We start from the raw sequence: 17,243 nt of genomic DNA, 5'->3' as shown, positions 1-17,243 counted from the left end.
TCTCGGCGGCTCCGGGGCGGCGGGGCGAGAGCGCCGCTAGGTCCATCTAGGCGGGCCAGCCAGGGACCTTAAGACCCTCCTGACTCCTGGCATTAGGAGACCCTGAAACTTGTCGACTGCAACATGGAGGACAGTTATTGTATCTACAAAGCCACTTGCACAAGCCGGCCCCGGTTCTGTCCCGCGGTAGGAACCCGGCAAAACCCTCTATTCTCCAAACAGAATGCGTTACGTATACTGCGCATCTTCGCAACAGAAGGCCGGCTAACGACGCAAGGAATGTTACGCCGCACCGGAGGCTCTTCCCTCCCACCCCACCCCACGTTCTAGTTCAGGTGGCGCGAGAATCCTACGCCTGCTCCGTACTTTGTTTTTCTTCTACGGACAGCAAAATACACCCGTCTCCGCAACTGACGTAAAGTGCTTCCGAGAATTTCCGTAGTACTCCACGAAGCCCTCGGGCTATTCCGAGACGCTGTTTACGTATCGTCTCCGACGTACGTAGCGTTAAGTTGGAGCGGACTCAGCGGCGGCCGCCATTTTGTGCAGTCGCTGGGAAGGAAGGAGACGCCTAAACCGCGGCGCTGCCGGGTTTGAGCGTAGCCAAACCTACCCACCGTTTTTATAACCCCGATTCTCTGTGTTTTGCTCCCGTCTCCGACGAGAGAGGCGGCGACGGTGGCGTCTGCGACGGGAGACAGCGCGTCGGAGCGAGAGAGCGCTGCGCCTGCCGCCGCCCCAATAGCGGAGGCGCCGCCGCCATCGGTCGTCACCAGACCGGAGCCGCAGGCCCTCCCGAGCCCGGCCATCCGTGCCCCGCTCCCAGATCTCTATCCATTTGGGACCATGCGCGGAGGCGGCTTTGGGGACCGGGACCGGGATCGTGACCGTGGAGGGTAAGGGGGGAGGAGGAGGAGAGGACAGGCCTTGAGTGTGCGTGGGGCGGGGGCAGTTGCTTCCCGAGGAGCTGGAGCTGACCGCAGGCCTCGAAGCCTAGCTCCCGTTGCAGGAGGCGAGGCGACCCGAGGCATAATAGCGGTTTAGTGCGCGGGCCTCCACCCCGGGGTCACTGGGGACCTGGCGGGCGGGGCGGCGGCTTGGCGACGCCAGGCCTCTCCTTGCGGACCACCGTCGTGGCGCGGCGGCCGGCCCGGCCCGGCCCTGCCCTGCCCGGTGGGGAGCGGGAGCAAGAGGGGCGGCCTGGCCGCCGTTGGCCAGAGCCCGGCTTTCGAGCAGACCATTTGATGTCTCGAGGCTTCGGCGTTCATCGGGAAGAGACGGATGAGACGAGTTCAGCCTAGGAAAACCTCACACGAAATGGCTTCCTTTACGTTCTCTCTTTTGAGATCGCTGTTAATGGGGCTGGAGTCCAAAAGGCCGACTTCTCGTTTAAAAAATAGTTTTAAATTCTTCTCAGTTGTATTTTAAATAATTCGGAAGACGCACATTGGAAAGTAATGTAACGTAGTTTCTTGCCACGTAAATGATGGTGTTTGGAGAAGGGAGGGTTGTTTTGGTTATTATAGTTACTTTTTTTTTTTTTTTTCTTATTTCGGTCTTTTTTCTCCAATTGGACCGCAACATTAACTTCTCGGCCTAGCTAGAAAGATTTTAGTATTGTAATACCACGGTTACTGGGTTGGAAGTTAACATGGCATTAAACCTGAGGACCTCCCTCCCACGTTGAAATTTCAATCTTAAGGTCAATTAAACGAAGACGTTGCTTAAGAGATGCATTTTTGTTTGTGTTGTCATTGTTTTAGTTGTAAAAGTGTCTCTGGGTAAAGAGTAATGTGATGCCACTTTATATATATGTATGACCTTGGGCGAGATTCTTAACCTTTGTGAGTCTGTTTCTGTATCTGAAGAAGGGGGTGATAATTGCCTTTACTTTGCTGTGTTCTCGGGAATTAAGAGAGAATTGTCTCACTTGTAGTAGGTGCTCTGTTATTTTTATTCTCTTCAAACATTTTTGTTTTTTGTGGTTCAGATAAATACCAGAGTTACTAGTCATAAGCACTTCAGTTATCACTTAACTTACAACAAAGAATGATTTATGCCTTTTTAAGAAGGAAAATGTTTGCTAGTAGTGTTCAATTTGGAAGGCTAGAAGTGGAATGTTTACTTAGCGTTTCACAGTATATCTAAGTTTAGGAGTGAATTTCAGTACAACCACTTAGAAAAAGAATTTAGCATAATCTAGTGCAGTTGAAAATGACCTAGTAATTCCTCTCTAAACTTAGACTGTAAGAGCTAGAGAAATCTTGCCCCAGGATCTATGTACAAATGTTTATGACACCATTGTTCATGACAGTGGGATATTGGGAACAACTCAAACGTCTGGGTAAATTGTGGGTATTTATACGATTGGATACAATACAGCAGTGAAAAAGAAAAAAACTTGGATTAACAGGGATGACTCGAACAAGTTGAGTAAAACAAGTTGTGGTGGGATGACACATTTGAGGATACATGCAAATAAGATAACTAAAAACCAAGGGAATGGTTAAGAAAATTCAAGGTAGTAGTTATGGTGAGAAGTGTAAATTTGAAATAGACAGGTGAAAACAATCAGGGTACTGGTAATGTTTTTTGTTGTTGTTTTTACCATGAATGTTTGGTTTAGCATTTCCAAGAAAATTATTTGAAGAAAAGGGGAAAAAGTGAATTACTTATCCATACTTGGTTTATCCCATATTGACTCAGTATCAGATGACTTTTTTAAAAAAAAACTTTAAAAATTCATTTCAGACAAATAGCATTCTTTCATAAGGTCCATGTGTGCTCTATCTCACCATGAAATTTTCTTTATGATTTGAATTGCTGTTTTAAATAGTGTGATATTTCATGTTACTGTATCCATCTTCAGGGCTGAATTTATTGCAAAGCTGCATTAAACTGTTAAAGTGTAGCATGGATATGCTTAAAAGTTCTACAGGGATAGAAGGCTCTTTTGAATTTTGAGGTTAGCATTTATTATAAACATGGGATGCTGCATATTTTCTAAGAACTCTTCAACTTAGGTTTTTGGCATAGACTATTATGTCTTGAATAAATAGCCAGGGCAATAAAGAGAAAAGGAAAAATATTTAAGAATGATCAGCTTAGAATAAGGCTTAAAAGGGACCTTACTTTCAAAAGTTTTATTTTCTCCTTGTAGATCATCATTAGGTCAAGGTTTGGATATTATTGGAATGCAGCAGTAGCAATGAAATAACACCTTCTAGGAACTACATAAATTTATCTCAACTGGGATGACAATCTCTAAACAGTGAGCTTTGGTCATTTTTATTCTATGATTTGCAAGACTTACAATGTTCTATTTCTTGAAGAGTACCTTATTTAGAAATGTTTTAGCCCTTTATTTACAGGGAAGGGGAGACGATTCAGATGGCCTTTTGGTCTGTTCAGTATTGAGCCTTAAGCGTAAGGCATATTAAAGATGTCATATGTGTATCCCTATGCTATGTGCTTTTCCAACTTTTTCTTACTGGTTCAGCAGTGGTATAAATGGAATTGTCTAAGTTCTGCCTATTGAGTGTAGATACCCAGTGATCCCAGTAAAATTTCCTGCTGTCAATCTTTGTATGTTTGTATTTAGAGAAATATCTGGCTGGTTAAGCCAGAGTTCTAATCCTTTGAATTGCAGGAAATTGAGGTCCTTTAAAATAGTATAACTATACTGCCTGTCAATTATAAAGTGGAACTTTGTATAAGATGGTGTTATGAGTGGTTAGAGTGGGAAAAGGAAATTAAATTCAGTGTTTTATAAGGAGTAAGAAAATGGGATGAAAAAATAAGGTATACAATTTGAATTCCAAACAAAGCCCTGCACTTTCTATAGATTAAAATGGGAAAGGCCATCTTAGTGTTAGGATTCTTCTAGGAAAAGAAGCTTCTAATTTACATTTCAGGTTTGGCCAGTGGCTGTATTTGTATTCCAGTTGAGCTTGCCTGTTGTAAAGGGTATATAAAAAGATGAAATTACAAGTAATCTGTTGAGTTTGAGTTTTAAAAACCTTACATAAGGCTTGTTAGTGGTTTCTTCTGTAAATCAATAGTACCATTTCCCTGGGAACAAAAAGGAGATACAAGGTAAAGGTGGAGACCTGGAGGAAGGAAAGTCCATAAGTCTTTGTTCTGGCTGTTTTATTAGCATAAACTAAAGATGAAGACCAGCCCACCAGTCCTTTACAGTTCCAGGTAGTTTTCCTTGCAGATTAGGAGACAGTAGCAATGCTCATCATAGTTCAAAGGGGAAAGGAATCCAAGAAGCTATTCTAAGTTTAGGGAACTTACTTGGAATGTATTTTTCTCTCTGTCCACAATCTTGCCCTTAATTTAAGCTTAAACTGATGTCTTCCTTTACCTATGCTTCTGTTACACAGAAGTAGAGATTTGTATCTGTTTTATTCACTTTAGTATCTCCAGCACAATTTGAAACAGTAACTGCTACATAATTGGTACCAGTAGCTATTTGTTGAATGAATGAATGCAGTTAATGCTAACTTGTGCTGTTTACTGTGCCAGAGACTTTTTTTAAAAGGGCTTTACACATACTAATTCATTTCATTTTCACAGCAACCTCTGAAATAGATGGTGGTATTATTTCTGCTTTGCATGGGAAACTGAGGTGTGGAGAAGTTAAATAATGTGCTCCAAATCATACAGTAACTGACAGAATCAAAATTTAAACCTTATCTGGTTCCAGAATCAGTGATTATTAATCCCCATGATGTATTTCTCTAAATACAGGAATTTAAAATTTTCTGGGACTCTTTTTGCCTATTTTTATGGCACGTAAAATATGTTGCTTTAAACATACTAATGAACTAAAAATTTTGGTGTTTCTAGATTTGGAGCAAGAGGTGGTGGTGGCCTTCCCCCGAAGAAATTTGGTAATCCTGGGGAGCGTTTACGTAAAAAGAAATGGGATTTGAGTGAGCTCCCCAAGTTTGAGAAGAACTTTTACGTGGAACATCCAGAAGTGGCAAGGCTGACTCCAGTAAGTTTTTGTGTGTATGTGTTTCACTTGTTTTATGTATAGATCAATGGACCAAACAGACTTATTTTCTAGAGTTTACTCATAATACTGCTGTTGCCGTTCTATGTTTTATTCTGGTGTGGTGATATTTTTCTTACGTTCTTATTAAGACTGCTGATAGTCATAAGAGGGACCTGTTTAATTAAGCACATAATGTATTACTTCATCATCATTTGTTGATAATCCTTCCCAACCTCCTTGTCAGGCCTGATTGAAACTGTGTATTGTATATTAGGTCATGTCTTTTCATCTGTAAAGTAAAATAAATATGAGATTGGCTTTGTACACTCATATTTGTCTTTTTAACCTCATGATCTTTTGGACTCTTCCCATGAAATGGTTGTTTAGAAGAAAGCGTAATGGAAAGAACACTCAAGCCCAAGTTCCATGTTTTCTGCCTTTTCTTAGTTCTGACCTTGGGCAAGTTACTCTTTTCAACTATCTGTTTTCTACTGTGGAAAATGGGACTTTTAATTGCCTGCGTCATTAATTAACTCTCAAAGTTGAAGTACTGTGAAAGCACTGTATACAGTATTAAACATTTGTCATAGTAACACTGGATTGGATGATAATTGTTCAGCTAGCTTGGAACATAAGGTTTTGAATGTTTAGAATAACTTGTTTTCTGACTTGTCTGTCTTTTTCTTCCATAGTATGAGGTTGAAGAGTTACGCCGAAAGAAAGAGATAACAGTGAGAGGGGGAGATGTTTGCCCTAAACCCGTGTTTGCCTTCCATCATGCTAACTTCCCACGTAAGTGTTCTTCAATCTAGACTCAATCTTGATTAAATTTGGTTAAATGGTAAATATGGGTAATAAGTTATTAAAACTTTCTGACCCGGGCTGGGTGCGGTGGCTCACGCCTGTAATCCTAGCACTCTGGGAAGCCAAGGCGGGTGGATCATTTGAGCTCAGGAGTTTGATACCAGCCTGAGCAAGAGCGAGACCCCATCTCTACTAAAAATAGAAATTATATGGACAGCTAAAAATATATATAGAAAAATTAGTCAGGCAGGCATTGTGGTGCATGCCTGTAGTCCCAGCTACTTGGGAGGCTGAGGGAGGAGGATTGCTTGAGCCTAGGAGTTTGAGGTTGCTGTGAGCTAGGCTGACGCCATGGCACTCTAGCCTGGGCAACAGTGAGACTCTTGTCTCAAAAAAAAAAAAACAAAACTTTTTCACCCAGGCTCAGGATGTTGAAAAGACAAGTTAGAAGCCTTGTATAAAGGTAGTAACATATTTTATGTAATTTTTAAAATTTTTTTAGTTTTTAAAGCTTGCTCATTGGTTGGTGGTAAATACCTTACTGGTACATCAGAGTTCCTAATGCTTTTCTGGTCTCCAATTTAGATGAGAACTTTTTAGGGTTTTGCCTCTGCCTTTTAGAAAACAGAAGAATGAGATTGCTTTCTAGCTGGATGTAATATGAATGTGGTAAACAGTGACTACCATGTGCCATAGCTGTAGATGCTTTAGGGCAGTGGTTGTTTTTGATGGAAGTGTAAATGGCTATAAGCTGGTCAGAGAATCAGTAAATTAAAAAAAAAAAAACACTCTTTGGAGAGAACTAAAGCTGGGTAAATCTTGCATTTAAGCTTAACAGTTTTTATTCTCTTACAGAGTATGTAATGGATGTGTTGATGGATCAGCACTTTACAGAACCAACTCCAATTCAGTGCCAGGGATTTCCATTGGCTCTTAGTGGCCGGGATATGGTGGGCATTGCTCAGACTGGCTCTGGGAAGACGTTGGCAGTAAGTACCAGCAAGTGAAGATCTTTAATATTGTGGTAACTCCTTTTGATATTTAATTGCCACATATATTCTCGGTTCTTCATAAAAGTGTAATTCAGGTAGTATAAGTACTATTTCAGCTTTTTAAGCTATTAGATATATGAAAGCATTTTATGTTCAAATTGACATTGCTGTGTTTAGCAGTGGTAAGTTCTGTTTTTCATTTTCCCATTTAGGCATTATTAATTACGATGATGAGTTTAGAACTATTAAGATAGTTTTAGTTTTGGTAAATGGTATAAAACTGTCATTTTTCTCCCCCAGTATTTGCTGCCTGCAATTGTTCATATTAACCACCAGCCATACTTGGAAAGGGGAGATGGCCCAATTGTAAGTGTGTTTCGGTTTGTTTATAGTTCTAAGAATAACTGCAATTGAATGATTATTGTGTTCAGGCACTGTGCTTTACATATTTATTATCTGATTTGATTTTTTTAATTTCACCCTCCATATTATCCCTGTCTGGCTTGGAATTAAATGACTTGCCTAAGGTCACACAGCAATTGGCTGAGCTTAAATTTGAACCAGTCTTATTTTTAAGGAAACCATGCGTATTGCCTTGGTATATAGTCCCTCACTGTGCAGTAAAATCAAGTACAGTTCTTAATTGCTCAGTGATGCTGTGAGGGATGCAAAGGAGGGATGAGAGGAGGTTCCTGTCCTAAAGCTTTTGGTATCAGGTTGCCCAGATATATTCTTTGTGGTTAAGTACTGTTTTTGTAAATGTTTGTGGCACAGCACAATTTTCTGCTTTGATCATTTTCACTTATGCTATTTCCTGTAAAATTGGAGTAGTAGTCTCCAAACATTTTGAATGTATACACTTGCCTGTTTTTTTAAAAATTGAGATGCGCTTGCCACATACATAAGTTCAGCATTCCAAATCTGAAATGCTCCAAAATCCAAAACATTTTGAGTGCCAACGTGATGCTCAAAGGAAATTATATGCTCACGCCTGTAATCCTAGCATTCTAGGAGGCCGAGGCAGGAGAATTGCTTGAGCTCAGGAGTTCAAGACCAGCCTGAGCAAAAGTGAGACCCCCTCTCTACTAAAAATAGAAAAATTAGCTGAGCATTGTGGTGCGCGCCTGTAGTCCCAGCTACTGGAGAGGCTGAGGCAGGAGGATCACTTCAGCCCAGGAGCTTGAGGTTGCAGTGAGCTATGATGACACACACCACTGCACTCTACCTGGGGTGACAGAAGTAAGATTCAGTCTCAAAAAAAAAAAAAAAGAAAAAAAACACCTAGGTAATATAATCTGTAAACTCACTTAAATAGTACATATAAACTATAATGAATCATGATGTTAAACCAAGTGATGAGGGATCCAGTATCATTCCATGTGCTGATAAATTGTAATAATTTTTTTCCACATTCCAGTGTACTAGCTCTTGCCCTTTCCTACTTCCCAAGGTAGCACATACTTAGAAAGTAATTGACAATAAGGAAAGAATTAGATTACCTGTTTATACTTTGTTGTTGGCTTGTTTTGTTTGTTTTTACATGGGGTGGGTATCTCAAGTGTGTTTCTGTTTCAGTGTCTAGTTCTGGCTCCTACCAGAGAGCTTGCCCAGCAGGTACAGCAGGTGGCTGATGACTATGGCAAATGTTCTAGATTGAAGAGTACTTGCATTTATGGAGGTGCTCCTAAAGGTCCCCAGATTCGAGACTTAGAGAGAGGTAATAAAATATTTTAGTGTATAAAAATTGTTATTTTATCTTAACTTTACCAATTTCTGTTGAAATTGGAGAAAATAGTGAGTTCTTGTGAAAAAATTCAGCATTTCAGCAGCTTAGAAATTTTCGTATATGGTTAAAGAAGCTATTTTGGGAGAGAATGTTCAACATGGCTAGAGACTCTAACTTCATGAAGATTTGGTGATTGTACATAAATTGTCTTTGTATCATGGTTTTTCAAGTACTATGTTCAAATTAGCTACTATTATGCAGCATTGGGTACAACTGCCAGACTAGAGCTGGTGCTTCTTAGTTTGTTTGCTGAGGCTTGTACAGTGTATAAGTGTTCTAAATTGGCTTGATCTTTGATTTTGTTTTACAGGTGTTGAGATCTGCATAGCTACTCCTGGACGCCTGATAGATTTCCTGGAGTCAGGAAAGACAAATCTTCGCCGATGTACTTACCTTGTACTGGATGAGGCCGATAGAATGCTTGATATGGGCTTTGAACCCCAGATCCGAAAAATTGTTGACCAAATCAGGGTGTGTAAAGCTGATACTTTGCGGTCTTTATGCCCTTTGACTGTTGCCGTTCCTTAGTCTAAAAGAAAGCCTTTCCTTTCCTGGTAGCCTGATAGGCAGACATTGATGTGGAGTGCAACCTGGCCAAAAGAAGTAAGACAGCTTGCAGAGGATTTCCTCCGTGATTATACCCAGATCAACGTAGGCAATCTGGAGTTGAGTGCCAACCACAACATCCTCCAGATTGTGGATGTCTGCATGGAAAGTGAAAAAGACCACAAGTATGAATGAGATTTCACTCTGATTTGATAATGCCGATAAACCTTTTCTTAATCTTCTAAAATTAAAGTGTTAGAGAAGCCAATATTTTTTGAGGCCTGAAAACGTTAAAAGCACTGCTAGCTTTATGATAATGTATCCTTTATATTAGCAGTCCCCCACCTTTTTGGCACCAGGGACTGGTTTTATGGAAGACAATTTTTCCATGGACCAGGGTTGTGGGGTGGGGGAAGATGTGGTTTCGGGATTGATTCAAGTGCGTTTCATTTATTGTGTAGTCGAACGTCTCTGGTAATGACAATCTGCATTTGCGGCTGCTCCCCACTGCTAGCATCACTGCCTCAGCTCCACCTTAAATCATCAGGCATTAGATTCTCATAAGGAGCGCACAGCCTAGATCCCTCGCACACAAGGTTTGCAGTAGGGCTCGTACTCCTATGAGTACAAGAATCTAATGCCGCCACTGATGTGACAGGAGGCAGAGCTTCTGTGGTGATGGCAAGCAATGGGAGTGGCTGTGAATATAGGTGAAGCTTCACATATGTTTATTAAATTTTTTGAAAAGGTAATGTGAAAAGAAAGTATTATTACTTTGAGAGTTGCTGTTGCAAACCTACCTTCTGTATAACTTATTAGGGCAGTCTTTTCTGTGTGGTGACTGCATTGTCGGTCTTATTTTCAGATTGATCCAACTGATGGAGGAAATAATGGCTGAAAAGGAAAATAAGACAATAATATTTGTGGAGACAAAGAGGCGGTGTGATGACCTGACTCGAAGGATGCGCAGAGATGGGTGAGTACAGCACCAAGGAAATTAGTCTCGGGTTTATAGTTAGTGGGAATTTCTAAATTGGTATTACGAATGTTGTATAGTATTTCAGTAATGCAATAATGCCTAACATGTAATTTGTTCTTTCAGTGAACACAGTCATCTATTTGTGTAGCCTAACCCTTATCAAAATTACATGATATTGATAGCTTTTTTTAAGCTTGGTTTTTCTCTTTAAGATTTCTAAAATATTAATCACTTTTCTTCTGATAGTTGGCCAGCTATGTGTATCCATGGAGACAAGAGTCAACCAGAAAGAGATTGGGTACTTAATGGTAAGTTCAAAACTAAGCTGCTTTTTGTGGGGTTTTTGTTGTTTTTTTTGTTTGTTTGTTTGAGACAAAGTCTTGCTCTGTCACCCCGGCTAGTGTACAGTGGTGTCATGATAGCTCGTTACAACCTCAGATTCCTGGGTTCAGGCAGTTCTCTTGCTGCAGCCTCTTGAAACTAAGCATTTGGAATGCATTTTTCCCTAAACAAGTGTCCATGCTCTATGTCAGGAATCAACAAACTTTCTGTAAAGGGTCACATAGTAAATATTTTTGACTTTGAAGACCGAATGGTGGGTGGTCTCTGTGATGCTGCTCAGTTCTGCTGTTATGTAGCACAAAAGCAGCAGGCCATAGACAACATCTAAAGAAATGGCCTAGCTATGTTCCAACAAAACATTATTTGCAAATATAAGCATTGCCAGATTTGACCTGCAGGCCAGAGTTTGTCTATCCCTGCTTTAGTTAACTGAGTACTAGGGATACTTGTAGCATATTTCCTTGGTCCTTTAAGGTCCATAATGCTAGCTCTTTACACTATTTCTCAATTTACATCACTCTTCCTTAGCCTCTTCCTTCTGATTATAAAAGTAATTATCCTTTGGAAAATTTGACAGTTCACTGAAATGTTTAAAGGAAAATGATCCTTAATCATTAAGTTATATGTTAACATATTTCCTTCCAGTCTTCTGGGTTTTTAGGATTACTTTAATGGGAAAGCTATTCAATAAAATGGAAGAGGCCATATTTAAGAAATAATAAGTCCTATTTCTTGGGAATATATATATTTTTTTCATTTCACACATCTTTTAAACTTGCCTCCTTCCTCCCATTTTGGTTTTATTTCATTTGGGAGATAGTTTTAAGGGGAAGAAATTCTAGCTTGCGTTTTGTTACAAATTTTGTTAAATTTGTTACAAATTAATGGTACTTTATTATTAGTAGAGGTAGTAATTTTTTGTGTATTGCCCTTCTGCCTAAGAGTAATAAAGATTTTCAAAAGAATTACTATCTTACATCTAAAGGGCTTGACCTTTTCTGGTACTGTTACTTAATATTTAAACATGGTAGGGTAAACAGGTCAGATGGCTAGGAATGTTTTTTTCATTCATTCATTCATTTATTTTTGCAGAGTTCCGTTCTGGAAAGGCTCCCATCCTCATTGCCACAGATGTAGCCTCCCGTGGGCTAGGTTTGTATAGATAGGTGTCTCTGTCAATGGTATATGTATCTTTTGGTTTAAAAATTTGTCATTTCAAATTCAAATTTACAGTTGTGCATACCTGTGTTTAGATAAATACCTAAAGAGAAGAATACAAAGTGTGATTCCCCTTCCCCCTCACAATTTTTTTTTTTTTAACTTTGGTATTTTTTTCTTTTATTTTCAAAGTCTCTTCCTGCTCCCGACAAACAGGCTTTAGTCTGCAGCAAGGCCTAGGCATGACTGTTCAAACAGTTAGAGGGAGAAGGAGACATTGGGTTGAACAGCTCAACTTCTTTCTGGTATTCTGTTTTCTGGCCACATAGAATGATCCTGATTGAACCTAGCTATTATAAGCTAGTTTCTTCAGTTATTCTTTTCCCTGTACTAGTCTAAGTTAGATATATATAGAGGTCCAGTTTCATGAATGCTTATTAAATGGGATTTAATAAGTCTGTAGTGTGATATTTAGCAATTAAATTTGCATTGCCCAATTTTATTTACTGAAGTAAAATGGCACTCAGTTATTCCCTCCCCCGACCCATACTCATATATAGATAGATAGATGTGTTGTCTAATTTAAGAGCTTAATTTGAAGGTGATTCTCTGGGGTTTTTGACCCATAATGATTTAAGATCCATACACATATCTTGTAATTTAGCCCATCGTTCTGAGCTAAGCAGGTCTAAGTCAAACCTTTTATATTTAAAAAAAGATTATTTCTCTCACAAGATCTTTAAATTTTTGACAGATATTTTAAATTTCTTGCCCAATAAGGTGAGAACTACCATATTCCCATATACTATTTAATTTAAAGAGAAGTATTCAAATTGTAATACAGAAGTGATGAAGCCCTTTTATCCATTGCACTCATCATTGCCCCCTTCAGCGGTGGTGACCTGCAGCCAGGACGGAAGGTTGTCTCTGCCTTCTGAGGTCATGTCTGGATCTGTGCCGCTAGAACTCGGGCCTGTCGGGAGACGAGGCGGAGACCTGAAAGCAGTTTCATGAAAGCTTTCAGTAATGGTGGTTTTTAAACAGGCTTGCTATGTGCTGGTAGCTTCTTTGTGCATCTTGCCTAGACAATTAAAAATATTTGTTCCATGTCCCCCTGCATTTCTGAACCAAATTAATTGGCTACCATTAGAATATCTTAGACTCTTCATCCCACCCCCACTCATCCAAGTGAGGGGAGAGGGAAGGTATCTGAGTCTGTTTCTTGTTACTCAACATCAGTGCTTATGTTGGGCCCCTTTGTTTGCTGCCTTGTAAAAATCAAAAGAGGGAGAAACCCCACTAAAATGGCAGAATTCTGACCAATGTCCTACAAGATCCTGGAAAGTGAAGGCTTCTACCTCATAGACAGGGGTGCAATTTTCAGCTGAGTCACCAGGCCTTTTTTCACTTCCTGTCGAGAGATGGTCTCTTAAAAGCTCCCTTCAGGTAAGTTCTCCATTCCCATGATTTTATAATAGTGATCCTGAGGCTATCACTGTTCCCTTTCCACTGAAATATTTTTTACTTTTCCTTTTTTTGTTTAAACTACATACTGTTAAACTAAAAGTATTGAATTTATTTTGTTTTGTTTTTTAACAGAAGCTTTGATATCAGCTGCAGATCACTCAGTACATGGCCGAGGCAAATCTACACTGGCTCGAAGCAGCTCTAGATGAGCCTGTTGGCTAGTCTTAGTCCTTCCTGATTAGCGATTGGAGATTTCAGGCCATGTCATAGGGCTTTTCAGACAAAAGATTCTTATCCCAGACAGCTGGCCAAAACATTAACTTTTCAATTTCTTACCCTGCTACAGCATCTTCTAAAAAGGCAGCAAGATAATATTGTGGCGGTGCACAAATAACATCAGGGCAGGCTTGACTGGAGAAAACCAAATTCTACGCCTGCTCTTTCTTATATGTGCCCTCAGCCAGCTATGTGTGTGCACGCAGAGGATACCTTTCTAGAATGAAGAACCTGCACCGTGTCTGCCCCCTATTGAATCCCCCAGAAATACTTCCCAAGTATTAGTGTCTGAACTGCTGGCTCCAGCCCTCAGTGCTTTTTGCTAGGAAGGCACACTTGTGTGCATCCAGTGCAGTAACTCCACTTGCTCTGCTGCCGTGGTCGCATACAGTGGGATTGTAAAGGAGCATTCTCTTAGCTCTGAAGATGTCGTTGGAGTGTAATTCCCCACCCCCTATCTTACATCCGTCCTGCCCCTGCAGATTTTTTTTTCCCTTTGTTGCATCAACGACCCTAGCCGGAGACTCAAGCTGCCCCCTGTGATAAGTGCCTTCTCGTCTTTCTGGTGTGATTCAGGACTTTAGGGGTCAGTAAAGACCGAGGAGCCTTTATTGTAATAAGAAACAGACATAATGCCCCTTCTTCACAAGCCCTGTAAGAACAGCTGAATTTTTTTTTTAATTATCTCCCCTTCTCCCCTGAAATTAATCCAGTCTGGGCAATAGATGCAGTCTGACCCTTTGGATGTAACTTACATTTTTTATTAATTATTTTTTTCTACAATCACCCCAATTATCCTTGGGGGAGGCGTTGGAGGACCTGAAATTTTTACCCAAACCCAGGTTCTCCGGCGCTTGGCAACCAAATGGGGCTACAGAGAAGCATCTAAGCCAGTTCACAGAGCGAGCGTGTGTGGGGACTTCTCACTGCCACGGACCCTTGATGCATGCTCCCCGCGCTCCAGTGGTCCCGTGTCAGAAGGCGGAGTTTTCGAAAGGAGGCCGCCAAAAATAAAAGGCAAAGAGACGGGATCGGCTGCAGCGGTTTCCCAAAGGAGGAGGGAGTGTGCATCGGTCTGGTAACAAACAGAGAATGTTTTTTAATTATTTATATCACAAAAATCTGTGTTTTATCTAGGATATTTTCTGAATATTCTTTGTAAAATGCAGATTTTTTTCCACAAAACAGTAGGATTCTTTGTTATATTCTTAAATTTGTTTGTTTAAGTAGGTTAAAAAAATACATTTAGCTGGAAGCATTACACTAACATTTACATATTTTAAGCATTAGGTTATTTAGCCCAATTCCCAGCAGTAGACAGAATATTAAACTTGTCTCAAGGTTTCATGGTTTTTCCCACATTCTTTGGCTATTAATTTAATTTCCCAGGTTACGTAGATAATCTTTGATAATTGAAACAAGTGCTGAGTTGAAATAACCTTGAGTTGAGCAAAAAAACTTCATTTGGCAGAAGCTGGGCTTGGTAGTACAGTGAAATTTTAGTGTAATGTGCTCTTGTGATAATTGAAAGGGGAAAGATAATCTCGATGTTTCTGCAAAGGAAAATAGGTGTGTACTTAACTTTGGCTCTGAGCAGTTTTTTTAAAAATGTAAGAGCAAAAAAGAATTAACCTAAATGTTTTAAGTCTCCTTGAAAATGTAGTAATAAAGTATATGAAGCTCCTTTTTTCATTTTGCTCTGTGACTGGTTTAAAGGTAAGTTTGTTATGATGTTGGTAGATTTTGCCAGGCTTCTCCCAACAGAGTAGAAGTGATTTGGCCTTGTAACTTAATGGTGGTTACCGCTTTCTTCTACATTCCGGTTTTGAAAAGGATAGCACTGGAATTTGCCTGTCTGATGACCGATCATGGTGTAACTCCTGTCAGTATATCAGTTAAAATACAGAAGAGGCAGGAGTTCGGATGGTTTGATGGGATTTCATTAGGGTTTTACAGCCAATAAAGATGTCACTTCCCATGCATGTCCCAGGAATCCCTAATCCTCTTTTACTCTGTTGGGATGAGTCTTTTTTTGTTTCTGTTCAGAGTGGTTACTAACTTCATCTTCTCTCCTCTTGCTGTCATCTGCATTCGTGCTTCCCACCTGTTGTTGGCATGTCCTTTACCTTCTCTTTCCCTGCCACATCAAACTACACACTGACTCATCATTGACTTGGAAGATGTGGAAGATGTCAAGTTTGTGATCAACTATGACTATCCAAACAGCTCAGAGGATTATGTGCATCGTATTGGCCGAACAGCCCGTAGCACCAACAAGGGCACTGCCTATACCTTCTTCACCCCAGGGAACCTAAAGCAGGCCAGAGAGCTGATCAAAGTGCTGGAAGAGGCTAATCAGGCCATCAATCCAAAACTGATGCAGCTGGTGGACCACAGAGGAGGCGGCGGAGGAGGGGGTAAGGGTAAGTCCTGGAGTTTTCCAGGTACTGCCAAGGTATCTTTTTATTATTGTGCCTTTCTTTTTGAATCATGTGAAGGCTTTAATTGTATTGCTTAATATCAAACGATCATGCTTAATAGTTTTCATAACCTCTTCCAAGTAAGAAAATGTGACTTGTCCTACTTCTGCAACACAATATTTCTGTAGATTATAATCCAGAATTGAGCTTTGAATTTTTAAGTACATGTAGGTGCATATTCAAAACTAAACTGATTGCTTTTTAATACCTTTAAAAATGCTTAGTGTATATTAAGTTTTCAGTTTTCCATATGGAGAGATTGGATAATTTAAAGGTCAAGGAAATCTGTTGAAAATTCCTTATATTCTCCCATCAGGAGGTCGTTCTCGATACCGGACCACTTCTTCAGCCAACAATCCCAATCTGATGTATCAAGATGAGTGTGACCGGAGGCTTCGAGGAGTTAAGGATGGTGGCCGGAGAGACTCGGCAAGCTATCGGGATCGTGGTGAAACCGATAGAGCTGGTTATGCTAATGGCAGTGGCTATGGAAGTCCAAATTCTGCCTTTGGAGCACAAGCAGGCCAATACACCTATGGTCAAGGCACCTATGGGGCAGCTGCTTATGGCACCAGTGGCTATACAGCCCAAGAATATGGTGCTGGCACTTACGGAGCTAGTAGCACCACCTCAACTGGGAGAAGTTCACAGAGCTCTAGCCAGCAGTTTAGTGGGATAGGCCGGTCTGGGCAGCAGCCACAGCCACTGATGTCACAACAGTTTGCACAGCCTCCAGGAGCTACCAATATGATAGGTTACATGGGGCAGACTGCCTACCAATACCCTCCTCCTCCTCCTCCCCCTCCTCCTTCACGTAAATGAAACCACTCAGGTGGTAGTGACTCGTGCAGACTTCATTACATTTTAAGGAACACTGTCTTTCCCTTTTTCCCCGTCTTCCCATTTCTTTCTTTTTCTTTTTTTCCCCCCTCAACCATTGTGATTTGTCTTTTCATGCAGATTAGTTAGAATTCACTGCCAGGTTTCTTCTGCCCGCCAAAATGATCCAGTCTGTAATAACAGATTTTGTAAAAAAAAAAAAAAAAAAGAATATATATATATATATATAGCTGACTGGAAGAGATTAATTTCTTCCCCCAACTTCTTGCATGTTGAGGATATTTGAGCTATTTTTCATCTTAAAGAGTAAGGTATTAGGCCCTTTTGTGGGAGCCCATTTTCTGTTATCCTGAGTTATGGGGGAGGGGGGAGGGCTGAATTTTTCTGCAGCAGAAGATGGCATCTGTGCTTTAAATTGTTCTTTATCACTGGGTTAGAAAACCAAGAGGGATGTCCCTGCACATTTTCCATAATGCGTTTTGATGTTTCTCAAGTTGGAACAGGGTTCCTCAGGCCCAGTAAGTTTTTAAAACTTTTGTTTGCCATTGTCGTTTTGGCTGATTGCTAA

At 40.4% G+C, this 17,243-nt stretch overlaps 1 protein-coding gene across 2 annotated transcripts; it reads left to right on the top strand.

Annotated features, from left to right (window-relative positions):
• Positions 1-615: 615 nt before the first annotated feature.
• Positions 616-16,979, top strand: DDX17 (DEAD-box helicase 17). Of its 2 annotated transcripts, none has more exons than XM_069491098.1 (13): positions 616-896; positions 4,855-5,005; positions 5,698-5,797; positions 6,665-6,798; positions 7,102-7,167; positions 8,377-8,518; positions 8,898-9,058; positions 9,146-9,318; positions 9,999-10,109; positions 10,359-10,420; positions 11,547-11,606; positions 15,536-15,772; positions 16,152-16,979. In XM_069491098.1, the coding sequence occupies exons 1-13, from the start codon at positions 847-849 to the stop codon at positions 16,655-16,657; spliced, it is 1,953 nt and encodes a 650-aa protein (XP_069347199.1). In that variant the 5' UTR covers positions 616-846; the 3' UTR covers positions 16,658-16,979. The 2 variants fall into 2 exon arrangements, with proteins under 2 accessions (XP_069347199.1, XP_069347198.1); XM_069491097.1 differs by having other exon boundaries at positions 15,536-15,778.
• Positions 16,980-17,243: the final 264 nt, after the last annotated feature.

Source organism: Eulemur rufifrons, chromosome 16 (genome assembly GCF_041146395.1).
Source record: "Eulemur rufifrons isolate Redbay chromosome 16, OSU_ERuf_1, whole genome shotgun sequence".
Lineage (NCBI taxonomy): Eukaryota > Metazoa > Chordata > Mammalia > Primates > Lemuridae > Eulemur > Eulemur rufifrons.
Note: the sequence above shows the minus strand (reverse complement) of the source record. Positions and strands in the feature narration are given on the sequence as shown.

Excerpts from the sequence above, each read along its gene's own strand:
- DDX17 (XM_069491097.1), top strand. The coding sequence starts at position 847 with ATGCGCGGAGGCGGCTTTGGGGACCGGGACCGGGATCGTGACCGTGGA. Across the intron at positions 897-4,854 it reads CGGGATCGTGACCGTGGAGG|ATTTGGAGCAAGAGGTGGTG; the intron begins GTAAGGGGGGAG and ends TGGTGTTTCTAG. Across the intron at positions 9,319-9,998 it reads GAAAGTGAAAAAGACCACAA|ATTGATCCAACTGATGGAGG; the intron begins GTATGAATGAGA and ends TCTTATTTTCAG.